Source organism: Rhinopithecus bieti, unplaced genomic scaffold, assembly GCF_001698545.2.
Source record: "Rhinopithecus bieti isolate Rb0 unplaced genomic scaffold, ASM169854v2 scaffold_4749, whole genome shotgun sequence".
NCBI lineage: Eukaryota > Metazoa > Chordata > Mammalia > Primates > Cercopithecidae > Rhinopithecus > Rhinopithecus bieti.
The window spans coordinates 502,000-520,606 of NW_016804602.1; the positions used below are offsets into that span (position 1 = coordinate 502,000).

General features: G+C 33.3%; 1 protein-coding gene across 1 annotated transcript in view; it reads left to right on the forward strand.

The window, feature by feature from the left end:
- Positions 1–18,607, forward strand: part of KHDRBS2 (KH RNA binding domain containing, signal transduction associated 2) — a gene marked incomplete at its 5' end in the record, with an annotated part of 503,373 nt that overhangs the window by 435,199 nt on the left and 49,567 nt on the right. The window contains one exon of the mRNA XM_017869369.1: positions 16,640–16,722. Within this exon, the coding sequence (XP_017724858.1) occupies positions 16,640–16,722 (83 nt within the window). The remainder of the gene's footprint in view (positions 1–16,639; positions 16,723–18,607) is intronic.

Sequence of the window (18,607 nt, forward strand, 5' to 3'; positions counted from 1 at the left end):
CAGCCAACAGACACATGAAAAAATGCTCATCATCACTAGCCATCAGAGAAATGCAAATCAAAACCACAATGAGATACCATCTCACACCAGTTAGAATGGCGATCATTAAAAAGTCAGGAAACAACAGGTGTTGGAGAGGATGTGGAGAAATAGGAACACTTTTACACTGTTGGTGGGATTGTAAACTAGTTCAACCATTGTGGAAGACAGTGTGGCAATTCCTCAAGGGTCTAGAACTAGAAATACCATTTGACCCAGCCATTCCATTACTGGGTATATACCCAAAGGATTATAAGTCATGCTGCTATAAAGACACATGCATACGTATGTTTATTGTGACACCCTTCACAATAGCAAAGACTTGGAACCAACCCAAATGTCCATCAATGACAGACTGGATTACGAAAATGTGGCACATATATACCATGGAATACTATGCAGCCATAAAAAAGGATGAGTTCATGTCCTTTGTAAGGACATGGATGCAGCTGGAAACCATCATTCTCAGCAAACTATCTCAAGAACAGAAAACCAAACACCTATATTCTCACTCATAGATGGGAAATGAACAATGAGAACACTTGGACACAGGAAGGGGAACATCACACACCAGAGCCTGTTGTGGGGTGAGGGGAGGGGGAAGTGATAGCGTTAGGAGATATACCTAATGTAAATGATGAGTTAATGGGTACAGCACACCAACATGTCCATGTATACATATGTAACAAACCTGCGCATTGTGAACATGTACCCTAGAACTTAAATATAATAAAAATTGAAAATTAAATAAAATTAAATAAAATTTAAAATTCATTTCCTTGGTCATACTGGCTACATTTAAGTGCCCATTAACCACACTGACTCATGAATATCGTATTGGATAGCATAGGGCATAGAGAATTTCCATTAGCACAGAAAGAGCTATTGGACAGCACTATGCTAGCATATGTGAAGTCTCCAAGTGTGATGTATAACAGGAGTTTTAACATTACAAACCAACACAATGCTAAATTTGGAAAGAAATGAATCACTACCCAGAAAATAAATAGTTAATAGAATAATATAGCAATTTGAATTGTCTTTTGATGAAAATTTTGGTCTCTATATGGCAAACTTATATTTTTAGCCCATATAACTTACATTTGGTAGTTACAATAGAATATGTAAAAATGTTTATTAATACAGCAGAATGTTGTACACTAACATATTTGAAACCTTTTCAGATAGAATTATTCAAAGACATCTCATGTGAAACTTAATATAGAGCTGGTGAGTTTGCAATATTGATAGAGAGCCTCTTCCTGTTCACATGGTGGGCTTCCAGGACTGGTGGTTTCCAGGGTAGCCCTAAGTTACCAGCCCTAAGCAAAGCCTGAGCTATCAAAAATAAATAAATAAATGAATAAGTAAATAAGTACCCTTACCAGAGTAGGAGGGAGTAATTTTAAAAATTGAATATTAAGTCCAGTTGTGGTGGCTCACGCCTGTAATCCCAGCACTTTGGGAGGCCAAGGCAGGCAGATCATGAGGTCAGGAGTTTGAGGCCAGCCTGTCCAACATAGTGAAACCCCGTCTCTCCTAAAAATACAAAAAATTAGCTGGGCATGGTGGCAGGCACCTGTAATCGCAGCTACTTGGGAGGCTGATCAGGAGGATCACTTGAACCCCAGAGGCAGAGTTTGCAGTGAGCTGAGATCACACCACCGCACTCCAGCTCAGGCAACAGTGTGAGACTCTGTCTCAAAAAAAAAAAAAAAAAAAAAAAAAAAAAAAAAAAAAAAAAAAAAAAAAATTAAAGATCAGAACTAAACCTAAGTTAGCAGTGAGGCCCCTCCCTATTCAAATAATATCAAAATACTTTATTATTAATAACTTAGTTAACCTGAACATTTACATTTTATCTGTTAACTAGCACTGCTAAATAGAAAACAACATTCTGGGAAAATAAAATTGGTAATTCCGTCATGACTAAGAACAGGATTAAATTTTAGAAGCAACTCATGCTGTTTTACTCTTTATGTACCCATGAGGTTAAAGTCTTACTACAAGGGCATTGTTAATAATCTTCTGTTTCTAATCATAAGAATCCGAAAACAATTAGAAATGCCTTCCTTTCAGGATAACAAAGGAATTGTTATATTCAGGTACCATTTTATAATAGAAAAATAGCCACCATGAAAATGAAGATTACATTAACTGGCTTATAGAAAATTAATAACTTCATTTTGATATACATTTGTCATGTTTATTACAAACTAATAGTTGTGTGAAATAATGTGTAAAAATTGCTTTATATTTATCAATGTAAGTGATCGGTTCTTAAATTCTTTCTAATTGAAAAAATATTACTAAAGAACAGAACTGAAGTATTTTGGGGAAAATTTAAAATATTAAATAGGTGCATCATATCATCATGCTCTTATTTAAAAGCTATAAAATTCCTTTTCAACAACCAACATAATACCAAGAAATGTGGCAGGAATCATTATGGGATATTGTTTTCTTATGTTTTTTTGTTCTGGTTTTCCTAATTCATTCTCCGTCTAACACAGGTTGAATTAGCTAATTTGAATCAAATCAGCTATGATGATGCCAACATGTTAAGCTTTCGTTACTTATGTCCTAACATAGCAATATAAAACACAGAGAAATGATGAACTTTTATGTCTTCTTCTGAAAATCTCTGTTCATATCCTTTGCCCACCTTTTGATGGGGTTGTTTTTTGTTTTTGTTTTTTGTTTTTACATTTGTTTAAGTTCCTTGTAGATTCAGGATATTAAACCTTTGTCAGATGGGTAGATTGCAAAAATTTTACCCATTCTGTAGGTTGTCTGTTCACTCTGATACTAGTTTCTTTTGCTATGCAGAAGCTATTTAGTTTAATTAGATAACATTTGTTAATTGTGACTTTTGTTGCTATTGCCTTTAGTGTTTTAGTCATGAAGTCTTTGCCCATGCCTGTGTCCTGAATGGTATTGCCTAGGTTTTCTTCTAGGGTTTTTATGGTTTCAGGTTTTACATTTAAGTCTTTAATCCATCTTGAGTAATACCATTTGAGAAATACCACTGAGAAATACTATTTGACCCAGCAATCCCATTACTGGATATATAACCAAATCAATATAAATTCTTCTATAAAGACACATGCCCATGGATGTTTATTGCAGCACTATTTGCAATAGCAAAAACATGGAACAACTCAAATGCCCATCAATGATAGACTAGGTAAAGAAAATGTGGCAGCACATATACATCATAGAATACTATGCATCCATAAACAATTAATGAGTTCTTGTCCTTTGCAGGGACATGGATGAAGCTAGAAACTATCATCCTCAGCAAACTAACACAGGAACAGCAAACCAAACACCGCATATTCTCACTCTTAAGTGGGAGTTGAACAATTAGAGCACATGGACACAGGGAGGGCAACAACACACACCGTGGCCTGTCGGGGGTGGGGGGCAAGGGGAGGGAGAGCATTAAGACAAATACTTAATGCATGTGGGGCTTAAACCCTAGATGACGTCTTCTAAACTTGTCATCTGAAACTTGATCCTCTTCTTAGTCATGACAGCATTAACAGTTTTATCTGTCTCTTTCTGGTTGATTGGAGCAGGAAACCACCACGGCACATGTATACCTGTGTAACAAACCTTCACATTCTGCACTTGTATCCTGGAACTTAAAGTAAAATAAAAATAAAATAAAATAAAATCTTTTGGGGGGAAAAAAGTAAGTACTAAGTCTAAGTGACTGGTGGGACAACGGAAATAGGACAAATTCTAAAGAAATACAAGACACGCACTCTTTGCTCCTAAGGACAATATAGTTAAGGAGAACACAATTAGCAAGTATTTTTAACGCCACTTAAAGGTGTGAGCAAATAAATAAAATAAAATAAAAGGCACACAGCAGCAACCTCAATGCACTATACAGATAATTGGCATTAAAACAGACCGTTTTAGAAACAACAACTCTCCTCTTGTATGGCCAGTCTGCTGGATTTCTATGATTAGAAATATAGTAAGATATGCCTATGCCCTTGTATTCATCTTTAACCTTTTGGTACTTAGAAGTGAAAAACATGAGTTGGCTTCTAAAACTTGATCTTGTTCTTAGTCATGACAGCATTAACAATTTTATCTGTCTCTTTCTGGTGAGTGTGTTAGAAGTTGTTAGAGACATACCACTGAGTTTTTACAGCCTTTGCTTTGGGCTCTATCCTGAACCAGTAAGGATGCCTACAATATGAAGTACATAAAGCATTAACACATTTAAAATAGATCCATTAACAAACTACCACTTCATTACTCTAAACTCCAGTTTCATTAGTCATAGTTCTGTTCATTAACTGGGTTGAACAGATTGCTACCTGATTTCTAAGGTGTTAAAAGGCATTTAAAAAATGGGAGTAGAGGGAAACCTACTGACAACTGAATATTTTCAAAAAACACAAAGTTAACATCCTTTCATGTCATACTACAGAAAAATTGCTAAAATGTTTCAGGATATCTCATTTTAATTATAGCCTAGAAGCAATCTCTAAATAGCCAAATTTTCCTTTGTCCCCACCAAGCACCAAGTTTTATTATTTTTTAATCTAGAGTTTATAATGTACTTTTGTTTATTACATTGCTTCCTTTTTTAACAGGAAATTAATTCAGCTGTTCATGATTAAGAGTCACCTACTTGGAAACCTAAATCACATTAAATAGTGTTCATCACCAAAAAATAACTTGTAAAACTATTGAAATTAATTTTTAGTCATTCTTTCCAAAAAAAGGAAAACAGATTTGAAAGTTACGGTAGTAAATCTTAATATTCTGTAGGAACTGGGTAGTCTCACTAAAATAGCCATGTTTGTTAGGAGATAGTATCTCACAATTGACAATGTTTGTTTCTCCTAATAAGAAAAGATTACTGGCTTGTACTGCCCTTGGGTAAAATGTTATATAGAACTCTAGAAGACAAAGGGAATCCAGAATAAAAAGGATAAAGCATGGTAAATTTTGCTGAAGAGATCAAAGTAAAGGCACATATTGTCATTTGCTGCAGATATCAAATAAGGAAACAGTATAACCATCTGCCCTTCCCTCCTCAATACAGCAAATCACTTTTGAAGGACTCCCAGTTTTCATGTGTTTTGCTCATCTCTTGGTAGGAGACACAATTTGCTATGGAACCTGAACATCCTTGCACTTTCTGGCTGGTTATGCCAAGAATACAATGCCCTAATTACTCTTTACCGGGGTGATTTTTCAGGACTGTGCTTGCAGCTAGCAACATAAAGAATAGAGTAGCATCTATCCCCAAAGAGCGAGCAGGTTTGCTTCCACTTACTTTAAATTCCATGAGCTCACTGTTCCTACCCTGCAATACAACCCACTGAGTATACAGGCATCTAACCTAGACCCACTTGCATTGTCCTATGGGATGTGGGACAAGCCAATATGAAGATTTGGCTTTTAGTTTATTGAGAATAATAAAGTCCCTTGTTTTTGACCCAAGAGTTATGTCTTCTGCCAGCATCCATGACACAGTAATAGACTAGCTTATTAACTTAAAGTACATTAAAATCCCAGATATGCATAGTTCTTTACATTTTATATTCTCATGAAACTGCATATCAATTTAAAATAAAACACCAATTTTAAAATATGATACAAAATTATTAACGCCAAATATTTTTTCATTTTTCTTCAGTATATGTTTTAACAGGTAAAATTCCAAATTGTGTTTTGTGTTATTATTGTAAACTTACTGAAATTATTTAAAAAGTCATGAGAATTATATTTTGCCATTAATGATATTAGGCCTTTAGTAAAGCAACTAGAGATTAAATACTAGACAGTGCCAGAGAACTGAGTTTACATTGTAGCCAAGACACTTCCTAGTGGACTGTAGTCTTGTGAAATTATTGCTCATTTTCCTGATCTGCTAAGTAAGTGTAAAGATACAGAACATGCCATATAGGCTTGATTTTGGTTTTTAACAAAATAACTGTATGTGAGTGCTTCACATACTGGCTCTTACTGATCTCCCAATGCATGCTTGTTATATATGATTATGAATGGTGTTCAGTTGAATGAGATATTATTAATTTTATTTTTAAATATATACAACTTCCTCAAGTGTCTCTTGAGGTTTGTTATTTGATTTTACTGGGCTGATTGAAAAGTTAGCATTAGCCTCCCCAGAGATTAATTTGTTAATGTAGAATACTGGGTTGCATATGCATGGCTGTCAGAGAACGTCTTGTAGTTCCATAGGAGCTTTTAATTTCCAAAGAATCTAGATTTCAGAAATATGTAATTTCCAGCCTTCATATTGAGTGTACATATATAAGGGAAAATTGTTTAGCAGCTACAATCGACATAGGAAAGGAAGGTACAGAATAGCTTCCTTTTATTAGAGACTGATTTGCTGATTTCTATAGAAAACTCCAAAGATTTAAGTATATTGCCTAATTACAGAGCTAAACTGTTAGGTTTAATGACCTCAATGAGGATGTGGACCTTTATGCTCTCATATGGTTTTCAACACATAATGAGTTCCCATGTTGCATCAGTAACAAAAGCTGCATACTGGGGAGTAACCATTGCCATATTATCCCAAGCCAGCAATCTAGTCATGCTTTCAGTGGGAAAAAAGAGATGGAAGAGACTATTAAAGTATTTCTTATTTTATCAGAAACTCAACTATACAATATCAGAGAGAGAATGTAACAATATCACAGATAGAATGTAACATTTTTAAGAAAAAATACATGGAAAAGTGTAAGTAACCTATGGTCAAGAGGCTACACAAGCATTAATAATTTATATCCTAAAGAAATATTAACTATCAAAATATTGGCATTGTACAGTTAGTTTTTGTTTTAGTAATATTTTATGTTTTAAATTTTTAATTATTACCATGAAGTGCTTTTGTAGTAACAAGAGATCATATATGAAGTAGACATTCTATGCATTTTATGGTCTAAATGAGCTAAGACAGGGACGTGTTTTTAAGAATTAACCACACTTCATAAAGTAATTTAAATGTTAAGTTCCTATCTTACCTGTTAATTGCATTCAATAATATTAAAGGGCAGCATTTGCAAATCTGTTTTGTGCCTAGCATTTTAGTTTTTGGTGACAATGTATTATCTTGACCCTCATAATTAAATTACTTAATTATAGAATCTTTTATGGTTCTTGATTATTATTGCTTTCTTCACTTTATTTTTCTCTCAATTGTATAAGAATATTCCACATTACTTCCCTTAATTTATGTATTTTGTTATAATACCTGCTGACCTTTTATAGAAAATAAAATCCAAATGAAAATAATGAGCAGATGCTAAATCTGTCACAAAGACCTGTTAATTTTTAAAGTCTTTACGGAAAATGTGGGTATATTAACAGAGTCAGGATGACATTTCGTATCATTTAAGTTTCTAAATGATTTTCTTCTAGAAGCCACAATAACTTACCGGTATCACAAGACACTTTTGTTCTCTTTAGTTGACAAAAACCTGTCAATTTCACAGTTTCTAATATTAGCATTAGGTTGAGCCTTAGGAAATTAACAACATTTGACAATTTTGACTTACAAAATGGCAATTTCCTGTGGTCCTACTTGACTTTTTAAATAGGTAAAGAAAAGCTACCTTTTGAGTCCTATACTCACTACCTGGGTGATAGGACTATTTATACCCCAAACCTCAGCATAATGCAGTATACTCATGTAACAAACATGCACATGTACCCCCTTAATCTAGAATAAAAGTTGAAATTATTTTTTAAAATTATCTGAACTGTCAGTGATGTAATATAATAGTTTCAAAACACATTTATTTTCTAAAATATGTGGTGAGATGTTTCTGAAGTGTTTTAATGTGATGATTCCCTTTCCTGAGTTACAAGCAATCTTCAAATATCTTAGGCTCTGTAAACTAGTGCTGATTAGAAAAGCTCTATCTACAGGTAATTTAACATATATTCTGTTTATGTTTCCACTTTTTTCTTTTGGAACTTTTGATTCTGTGTCTATGGGGTAGTAATGCACGTAAAAGAAGAGCCAGAAATTTTCACAGGTCTCTGTTAAACAAGAACAGCAACAACAAAAAAACATTGGCATGGGGTTTAATAAAGACTTTAAAGAAATAATATCTTTTGTGTAAATTCAAGACTGATTTTTTTAAGTGGGGTCTTTCTGTACAAAATATATTTATTACAGCTGACCTTGTGCCCTCATTTTCTAGAGGGGAAGTAGTGCTTGGAACATTGTGTTCACGTAGAGCTTTCTGTAAATTAAGTTTCTCTTCTCAGTGGACACTGCACAATGGTGGTTATTATGGTTGCCACGTATATGTTGATGACTCCCAGAGCCATATCTCTAGCTCAAACTGTCTAAGCTTCAAACCGGTATATCCAGCTGCCTGAAACCAACTCTTAATGGTATCACGGTTACCTGTTGCTATCCTAATGACCTGGCAAGAACACACTTAATGCTTTTTGGAAGAAAATACCATCAGCCAAAGCTTTCACAAATTTCCTTACACCATATCAACAGTTCAGTGAAAAGCCATAAGAATGTTGAAAACAATAACAAATCAATAAAAACTAAGAGGAAAAAAATAGTCATGGGTAATTCAGATGTTAGAGTTACCATTCAGGGACTTTACAGTAACTATGAGAACATGTTCAAGAAAATAGTGGGAAAATAGAGCATACTCTAAAAAGCCCTGGTAATTTTATTTTTGAGTCAAATAAAATATATAAAATGTTGATCTAAATTTGTCGTTCTACCACCTGGAACCCTTCAATGGCTCTTTACCTACTGGATACAGATAAACCCTTTACCAAGTTATAGAACACAATTCAGACCTGACCCCTTCTGCTCTTTAGTCCAACTCCCTACTGTTTCTTAGACATTTTGTGCTTTAGTTAGATCCAGCTACTAGCAGCTCACAAAACACAATTTATTTTCATAATGCCATGCATTCACACTTGGTGCACCTGGAAATGGAATGCTCTCATTTACCTGCTTGTCCACCTGAAAAACATTTATTTATCCCGAAACACCAATCTCAAACAACACCTTTTTGGAGAAATTCTCCTTGAAATCCTCAGACCTATTTAGCCATTCCTCCAGTGTGCTTCCTTAGCACCTGTTACATACTTTTAGAGTGCTTTCTTTGGTATTTCAATTGCATATACATTTGTTGATATCTTCTAGTAACCAAGAGCAAAGGTGACTCATACTGGCTCACAAGATTTCTTGTAAAATTTGTAGGAATTTTGTAAATTGATTGTTAAACACAGTCATTATTAAAAATTAAATTACATAACTTAGAATTAAATAGATTATATTGAAGATAAACATTTACAGACTCATCAGTATCTGTTAGAATCTGTGCTCTTTCAGTTATTTATGTCTAGTGTATCCGTTTGGTGGAAATAACATATGATGGTGTGTTAATGTTCACCTCTTCCCAAATGTGTTTTCAGTGGTAACGTGGTGATAGCTTAAAATCAGCTATAATACGAGTTTTTACACTACAGATATTGGCAAACACTAAAAGCCAGGACTTGACTTTTTGTTTTATTCGTTATCTAGATGTAAGAAAGCTATGGAAAAAATGTTAATAATGCAGATTTCATTTAAAAGTTAGTTATCCCTATAGCCTTAACATTGTAAATGGAACACAAAATTGAGGAAATATTCTTCCAGCATGTCAAAACCATTGTCTAATTCAGAACACTTTATTTATTTAAAAGTGTATTATGCCTGTAGCCTTTACATTGTAAACAGAACACAAAATTGAGGAAATACTCTTCCAGTATGTCAAAACCATTGTCTAATTCAGAGCAAAGTTGCTCCTATCATTAAGAAACAAGAAAAATTCTGACATATATTTGAGATTTCACTTTACTGGTGAAATTTTACTAGTCATTTTACTGGTCAACATAAATAAACATAAATAAAAGTGTCAAATAACAGTCATGTCAGAACCCTACATGTTTATCAATAACATTGGCATCATTGCTGAATCAGATAATAAGCAAGCATTTATCTGTGCTGTGATGTATTGGGATTCTATTGTGGCAATACAATTATAAAAACTTATAGTGGATTTTGCAAAAAATTTGGCAAGTCACACTGAAGTTATGTGTTTATAGAATTTATAATAAATTATATATTTATGAATCCTGGGCTTTATGTCAGTAATTAATTTGTATGTATATGTTCATATACACACATGTGCATACAATTTTTTGGAGAAGTAGTTATTAAGCGTTTACCAGAACTACTGGATAAGAACTTCTCAAAGATAGGATTTATGTCTGAATCTTCTCTTATGTTTAATGCCTGGATAATAGGTAATTCAGTGGTTAATATAACATCTGATGAATTACTATTATTTTAAGCTCATATGCAGAGCCAGTATTAGATTTGACAACCCAAAATTGGAAATCATAGTTCAATAATAAGTGTTTTAAGTCAATGACCTCATTAATTTGAGAAATTGGTAGGCATATTAAAGACAGGGTAGATTTGAAAAGGGCTCGTTTTGTAAAGATATGTGTTTATGGTAACACGTATTTGTCCTGTATGCTGCTTTCCCAATACCCAAATGCATAAAGTGGTCTATAATTCATAGCAAGCTATAAAGAAATTGCCTTCTTTCATTATAGCTCAGGTCTTCATTTTAGACCTACACTTCACATTGTGCCTTAAGTATATTGTAGAGTACTTAGCAAATACTCAGAAAGTAGTCAAGATTATGTTTCACAAGGATCCTGTAAGGACTTGTCTTGTTTGACTCAAAGAATAGAAAACTAAAGAATTTATAACTTCACAGATAGAAAGAAATCTTAGAAGAGATATTTTTCATGACCATGTTCCAGAGAGGAATGAATCATATCTCCTTGAGTATTTTCTTTTTTGTGGGAGATATCAAATCATCTGTCTACAGCTAAAAGAAAATAAAGTTAAAATTGTTAATTTATTTAGAAGGTTTTCTTTTACTGGACACATTGGATGTGCTTTTTGTACCTGAGGAAATTCTACGTTGGGACTCTGATAATTTAAGTACCATAAAGTAGTATTTTTTTTAGTAGAAATATACTAATAAGCCAGGACATAATAAGATAGTAATTTCTTCAAACAGCAAAACAATGAAGCAAAATTGGAAAAGCATCATTTCAGAATTTTGATCTTTTGTGTTTTGATTTCTTAATTGAATATTCATATTCAACTTAAATCTCATGCAGATACTGACTGGCTTTTTAGGGGGCATGTCTATTTTAGTGATTTATCTTAGACCATCATCAGCACAATGCATATTTTTACTTGTCTTAAGAAAACCACATAAATATGGTTTCCTAGAACTATGGTTTTCTTTTTCTACAACTTTATTGGTCTGAATAAAAACTGTATTATGTAAAACATTATATGTTCTATCTTTACTCTTCCCTATGTCTTATGAGTTTCCACATCTGGGAATCTTATTCAGATTCAGGATTTGAATGCAGACAGAATAATGCCGGAGTCCATGCCTTTTATGGCTCTGCGGTTGTCTCTCCCTGCCCTAGCTGCTAGAACACTCTTGCTTTTTTCTCACTTCTTCAGAAATCCACCTACTACTTCCTTAGTGCTAGCATTAGGAAAACGATCTGATTTATGCAATAAGAATATACCAATGAATAACTTACAGTCTGTTTTTAACATTTAGGATGCAGTGTTGGCATCTTAAACATTGTGATGCTTTTCATTTTGTGACGGTTGTCTAATGATAGTTTACTGTTTTGTAGTACTATACATTTACATACATACATATATATTTATATTTATATACATACACATTTCTTAATAAAATGATAGTTTTAAAAATACATCAAGTATTAGAAAAATATCCCCATTTACTGTCCCTTTTACAGCAAGTACAGATATTTGGAGAACATTGCACTATATATGCTTTATGAAATTTTAGGTTAACAGGAAAGATTTCCATCCACTCTGTGGATTTTCTGTGTAACATTTAAAGAAGTAAAAGAGTAAGTGAGGGAGTAAAATGAAATAATCTTCCTGGGCCAAATAGTAAAAATATTCTTCATAAATAGAGACAATAGCTCTATGTATTTATTATTTGAAACAATTATCTTTTAGTGGTGATTAATTTATGTTAATCCATATCTACAGTGGATAAGAATAGTCTTCTTTGGCTAATTTAACAATTCAATATATATTTGTTACATGGCTATTCTATGGAATAAACTATGCTAAGTACTACAATACATCAAAAAGGTTATAAACTATGATATAGTCCTTGCTTTTCAGAAGCTTCAATTCTAAAAAGAAAAAATTATATAAATACAGTATATGTTTAGGTATTTTAAGAACAATGAGAGAAAACAATAGGCTATTGGAATTTGGGGAACCAAGTGTTGATAATATATGGTTGGTAGAAAAAGGAAAAGATTTCTAAAGATGATATTATGTAAAATGACCTTGAGGAATCAGTAGCATTTCAACAGGTGGAAATGGGGGGAGCATAGGGATTTCAGGAGCCCTGGAGCCCTGAAGACAAGTACCTACTGCCATCCCTGGTTCTCCTACCTCCCTGCTCAGAAACAGAAACACAAAAATAAAGTGGAACAAAACAAACAAATTAAAACTGCCTTGCCTCCTGTTGGAAGCTAGAGATCTTGAGTCCTGAGTAAGAAATAAAGATGAGTGAAGCCATATTTCTGTAATCTTGGTGAAGGACTAAAAGCCCGATTCCTAAAACGAAGTTTGCACCCCTTGGAGCACCTGTGGATGTCCTCACAACTGACCAGGCGGATCCTCAAGATAGAGTGCTGGACTGCCCTGACTCTTGCAGCTCCAGAAAGCTCCAATTATGATATTAACCCTTGTCCCGCCACAAAGGAGATGAGACCTTGGGCTAACAATAGCGTGCTTAAACTATACCTGAGAACACAAAACATCCACTCCACATCCTAACAGTTGTTAGTGTGTGTGTGTGTGTGTGTGTGTGTGTGTGTGTGTGTGTGTGTTAAGTAACATAAAAAGAATAAGAGATATCATATAGGACAAAAAAAGTAAATTTACTGTGCCAACCCAGAAGACTCAATGTCACTAGTAAGGGTGAAAGAAAGAAAGAGAGAGAGAGAGAGAGAGAGAGAGAGAGAGAGAGAGAGAAATAAAGAAAAAAATATGGAGAGACAGTTTCCACAACTGAAGAATATAAGCCTCTAGATTGAAAGAGCTCATTGAGCACCCAACACAATGAATGAAAAGAAACACACACACAACCATTCAGGTTGTTAAATTCAGTTCTATTATTTCCCTTACTTATCTTCCCAATGTAATTTCATCATAATTTTTATTAGTCAATATTAATATTATATACACAAAGGCATTGCATTCTGTAATTTCGGAACACCAGAGATAAAATTGTAAAAGCATCCAGAAGAAATAGAAAAGAGACAAAACAAATCTAGGTCACATGTAAGTAATCGGACTTCTCAACTTTAACATGGAATAGTAAAAACTATTGTACCAAAGCTCTCAAAATTCTGATTAAAAGTCATTTTTTTCAGCCTAGACTTCTCCACCCAACCAATTAAGTATGAGACAACAATTTAAAAATTTCCAGTAATGTAAATGTACAATACAATATCACATATGTAACATTCTTTCAAAAATATTAAATCTGAATGTAATTATGAGAATAATCAGACAAATACAGAATGTGGGGTGGTGTACAAATCAGTTGGTTTGGGCCACTCAAAAAAGTTAATATTATGGGAAGCAATAAGAGGTTGGAGAACTATGCTAGCTCTAAAAACATTAAGCAGATATAATTATCAAATGCAATTCAAAATTATTTATTGGGTTATGATTTTTAAAAAATAGCTATGCAAGATTAAAATAGCTACAAAATTCATAATGCTTGGGACAATTGTAGACATTTAACTAGGGACTTCACAGTAATGTGGAAATATTGTGATTCTTAAAGAGTAATAATAATATATTTATGTAGAAGAATGTCCCTACACTCAGGAGATAAAAGCTGAAGTATTTGGGGATAAAATATCATGTTTCTGGAACTAATTTGCAAATGGTTTCTTAAAAAATGTATGTATAAGATAACACAAATGAGACAAAATGTCAATAATTGTTGAATCTAGGTGAACGGTAGATGAGTTTCCATTGACTTCTTGTTCCAACTTTTGTATAATTGAAATTTATCACCAAAAAAATAAAAACAGAAAAGCTACAGTGAGTAGGGGGGCAGTGTAAAGCTAAGCAAAAAAGAATCAAAATGTTTTTCTCCAAAATGTCTCTTAATAGAGGTTATTGAAAGAGATGTTTCAGCAAGAAATTAAAGCAAGGAAAAGATGGAATCTGGACAAAGGAAATTCAATACCAACAATAATGAAAGAGGCCTTAGGAAAACACCTTGGCCTTCAGGCCTAGAAATTCATCAGTGTGGACCAGAGTGCAATAACACAGTTCTTCCGGTCATAGTCTCCATGTTACACATAAAAACATTATGGATGAGCTGATGTCTTTGAATCTTAGAAATATTACTGCTAGTTTAATATGACCATTGGGACAACTGATGAAGGCATTTCTAAATATTTGGAAAACCAAGAAAATAATAAGATGAATGAACAATTATCAACTTTGGAAGAAAGGAAAAGGTGTATGAGACTAAAAACAGAATTATATTAAATAATTCATGTCATAAGAGGATACAATGATGTATTGTCGCTCAATAATATTAATATTGACTAATAAAAAATTATGATGAAACTATACTGGGAAGATAAGTAAGGGAAATAATAGAACTAAATTTAACAACCTGAATGGACAGTCAATAGAAAATGACAAAATTTGTAAATCCAACAACAATAACTTAGGTGTATCGTTAATAACACAAAAATAAATACTAAAATAATAGATGAAAATACTGAAAGAGAGCTGAAGGTTAAAGGAGAACAAGACAAGGAACTACTATTTTGGGGACATAAGCTTGTTTGTATTATTTCTAAACAATCTGCATGTAATTATTTTATAAATACTAAAATTAACTTTAGAACATTAAAAAAGTTGACTCAATAGGAGCTAATTAGGGTATTTAAGGAACAAATAGAGAAACTATTTCATACTGCAGAGCAAAATATAATGAAAATGACAAGAGATGGAAGTTAGGTTCAGAAAACTTCATATGTAAATAATAGCATTATATAAAGGTTAAACCACATGAAAATGAAGAAATAAATAAAATTTTTAGAAATTTGTTAAGTTGATAAATGTATTAGTCTTTTCATTAAATGGGCTTAAAAGTGTTAGCCAAGGTTAATGTCAAAGATTTCACATGTAGGTATTTTCTATTGAAACTCTTGAACAAGATGAAGAGAGATTTGTAAGCCTCCAGAAATGAAAAGAATTTATGAAGTGGTAGGGTAGGGTGGAGGGTGGAATTGTATTCCAGGGAAAGAGATGCACCAGCACCAGGCACAGAAAACTTGAAGGTTTTTCCAGAAGTAGGGAATAATCGAGATGGATGGCTAGTGTTTAAAATTAATGACCACAAAGAGAAACAAAACTAAATCATTCAGAGTGATTGATAACTGGAGTGTATAATTACTAGCTTGTTTGAACGTGCTGCCATGACAAATCTCCATTAGCTTGTTAGTGTAACTTACTCGAGTAATAAATCTCATCACATAACATTATTTTACTTATGAGATTTAAAAATCATATAATGTACACATATACACAAAGTCTTTTTTTTTTTTTTTGAAACAGAGTTTCACTCTTGTTGCCCAGGCTGGAGTGCAATGGTGCAATCTCAGCTTACTGCAACCTCTGCCTCCCAGGTTCAAGTGATTCCCCTGCCTCAGCCTCCTGAGTGGCTGGGATTACAGGCGCACACCACCATGCCTGGCTAATTTTTTTTGTATTTTTTAGTAGAGATGGGATTTTGCCATGTTGGCCAGGCTGGTCTCGAACTCCTGACCTCAGCTGATCTGCCCACCTTGGCCTCACCAAGTGCTGGGATTATAGGTGTGAGCCATCAGGCCCAACCACAAAGTCTTTATTTCACTTCTTCTTTCCTTTTTTCTTCCCTCTTTTTTTCTTTTATTTATTTATTTATTTTAATCAGCAATGACTCCATAATTTTTACTGAAACTTGACTACAATTTAAGGATCCTGTAGTTTATAGTTTCTATCTTAATTGTGATTATTAAAAGGAGAAGAAAAAACTCCCAGTGGGGTAGTAACAAACATGTTAACACCACCATTAGGTTATCACAGTTGTTCTTGTATACCCAAATAGAAAACGTATTTTGAATTTCTTAGTCATTATTATTGATGAAAACTGTAAACAAGTCTTAGATAAGTATTGCTGCTTCAGTGATATGCTGAGTTTAATAAACATTAATACCTGATCAATGAAATATTATTTAAGGTTATTTGAGAATTATTAATCTAGTAAAATGTGATATGTGGCCACTTACCCAACATAAAATCTAAACCAAGATCACATTGTATAAAATTGTGCTAACTGAAAACACATCAAAGTTAATCAAATTGATTGCTAACAGGTGTTTGTACCACTTTTTATCTCAGGGTTATGATGATGGCTACGGGGGTGAATATGATGACCAGACCTATGAAGCTTATGATAACAGCTATGCGACCCAAACACAAAGGTAAGGCTTTTGCTATCTAAAGCAGCCTTCTCAGAATTATCTCTTATCAATTTTGTTTCTTGAATCTGAATGTCAATTATATTATGTGAGGATTTCTAGTAGTGTTTTTTCTCCATTATCTCTCTGAATTATTAAGTTGCTTACCAGACTGTGAGAGGTAAACTATAATAACCTTGCAACTGCAAACAAAGAAATAGTAGTGTGTCATTCTGAGACTAGATGATTGTGGTAACCACTCAACTCATTAAATAAGCTTGCATTTAACTAAATGTTATTTTTAGATTTTTAAAAAAGACAATAATAAAAGTAAGGCACTTGTTCAATGTAGCTTTTTTTTTCCTAAAATGTCATATTGATTTGTAAAAGATAATAAAATGTCATTGGTACTCTGGAAAGAGGGAAGTTCTTGAAACATCTTAGGGAATCAGGAATTCCTTTGCTTTCTTGATAGATCTCATATTGATTGTTGAATATATGTCTTTAGATTGACCCAAAATTTGGGATATAAATGATGGTTTACTTATTCAAAGTCAGATTTATTGAGATGTTATTTATATATAATGACATTTACCCATTTAGAATATAGTTGTATATGTTTGGCAGATGCAAACTAGTGTGTAACAACCACCGAAGTTAAGATATAGAGCATTTTCACATTCAAAAATGCTTCTTCATGGCCCTTTGTAGTCAACTTCTCCCTCATCCTCAGGCCCTGGAAACCAACTATCTATTTTTCCTTACCACAGTTTTACTTCCCTAGAATGTCTTGTAAGAAGAAGCAACACAATAATGTAACGTTTGAGTCTGACTTTTATTTTTGTTAACTATGAATAAAATAGATGTAAAACAAATGCATTTTTAGAAAATTCAGTCACCCACAGGTTTTTTTCTTTAAAATGTTATAGATTTCATAGGAAAATACAGGGGGCCTATGTGATAGTTAAGTGAGTCTCCCATTTATGTGATTGACAGAAGCCAATGGAACTTATTGTTGCAAAATCATTATAGCAATGATCATTTATTGGCCAACTTTATTGGCACCGATGGAGACTTAATTAATAAACCTCCTTTAGGACTTAAGTAATATTTGAGTGAGGGGAAGTGGCAAAAAATAAACAACTTTAAGGTCATTATAGATTAGAAGAAATCTACATGTATTGAGGAAGTTTGAGTTTTCCATGGCCTGAGCGACAGCACAGTAAAAGTATTGAAGGGAAATTTTATTTAGAGGGAATACTGTGGGCAATGAGAGATAAGAGGAGTGTGAACTGATACCTTTAAAGCTAAGTATGACTTAAGTTATCACTGTAGAAATGACCGTCACTGACACTGAATAATTGGTTAATTTGTAGTAAGTTAAATAGAGAAGCCATCATGAGCCAAGAGCTTTTGCTGTAATATCTTAATTGTCCCAATTACATATTGGAAAACAACACAGTTATTTAGGCTTAGGGTAATTTTTGCATCACATTACAGATACTGAACAGAGTATTATATGCAAATTGGCTACATGTTTAGACCATCTGTGAATATTTTCAATCAAATTGTTAGTTTATCATTATACATTAGCACATAAAAACAGTGATAACAAGGTTCCATAACTAGTTTCAGAAACCCTTGATAGAAAGTGTGGTTACCACACTCGACAAACACAATTAGAATAGACTAAAATAATTTCTTGATGCAGCTCTATAGAGCTACGTTTAAATAGAAGAAATTTTGGAATAATTTTCTGAAAATGAGGGACTTTCTCTTTCTTATGGTGAGATTTTTTTTTTTTTTAATACTTTAAGTTCTAGGGTACATGTGCATAACGTGCAGGTTTGTCACATATGTATACTTGTGCCATGTTGGTGTGCTGCACCCATCAACTCGTCAGCACCCA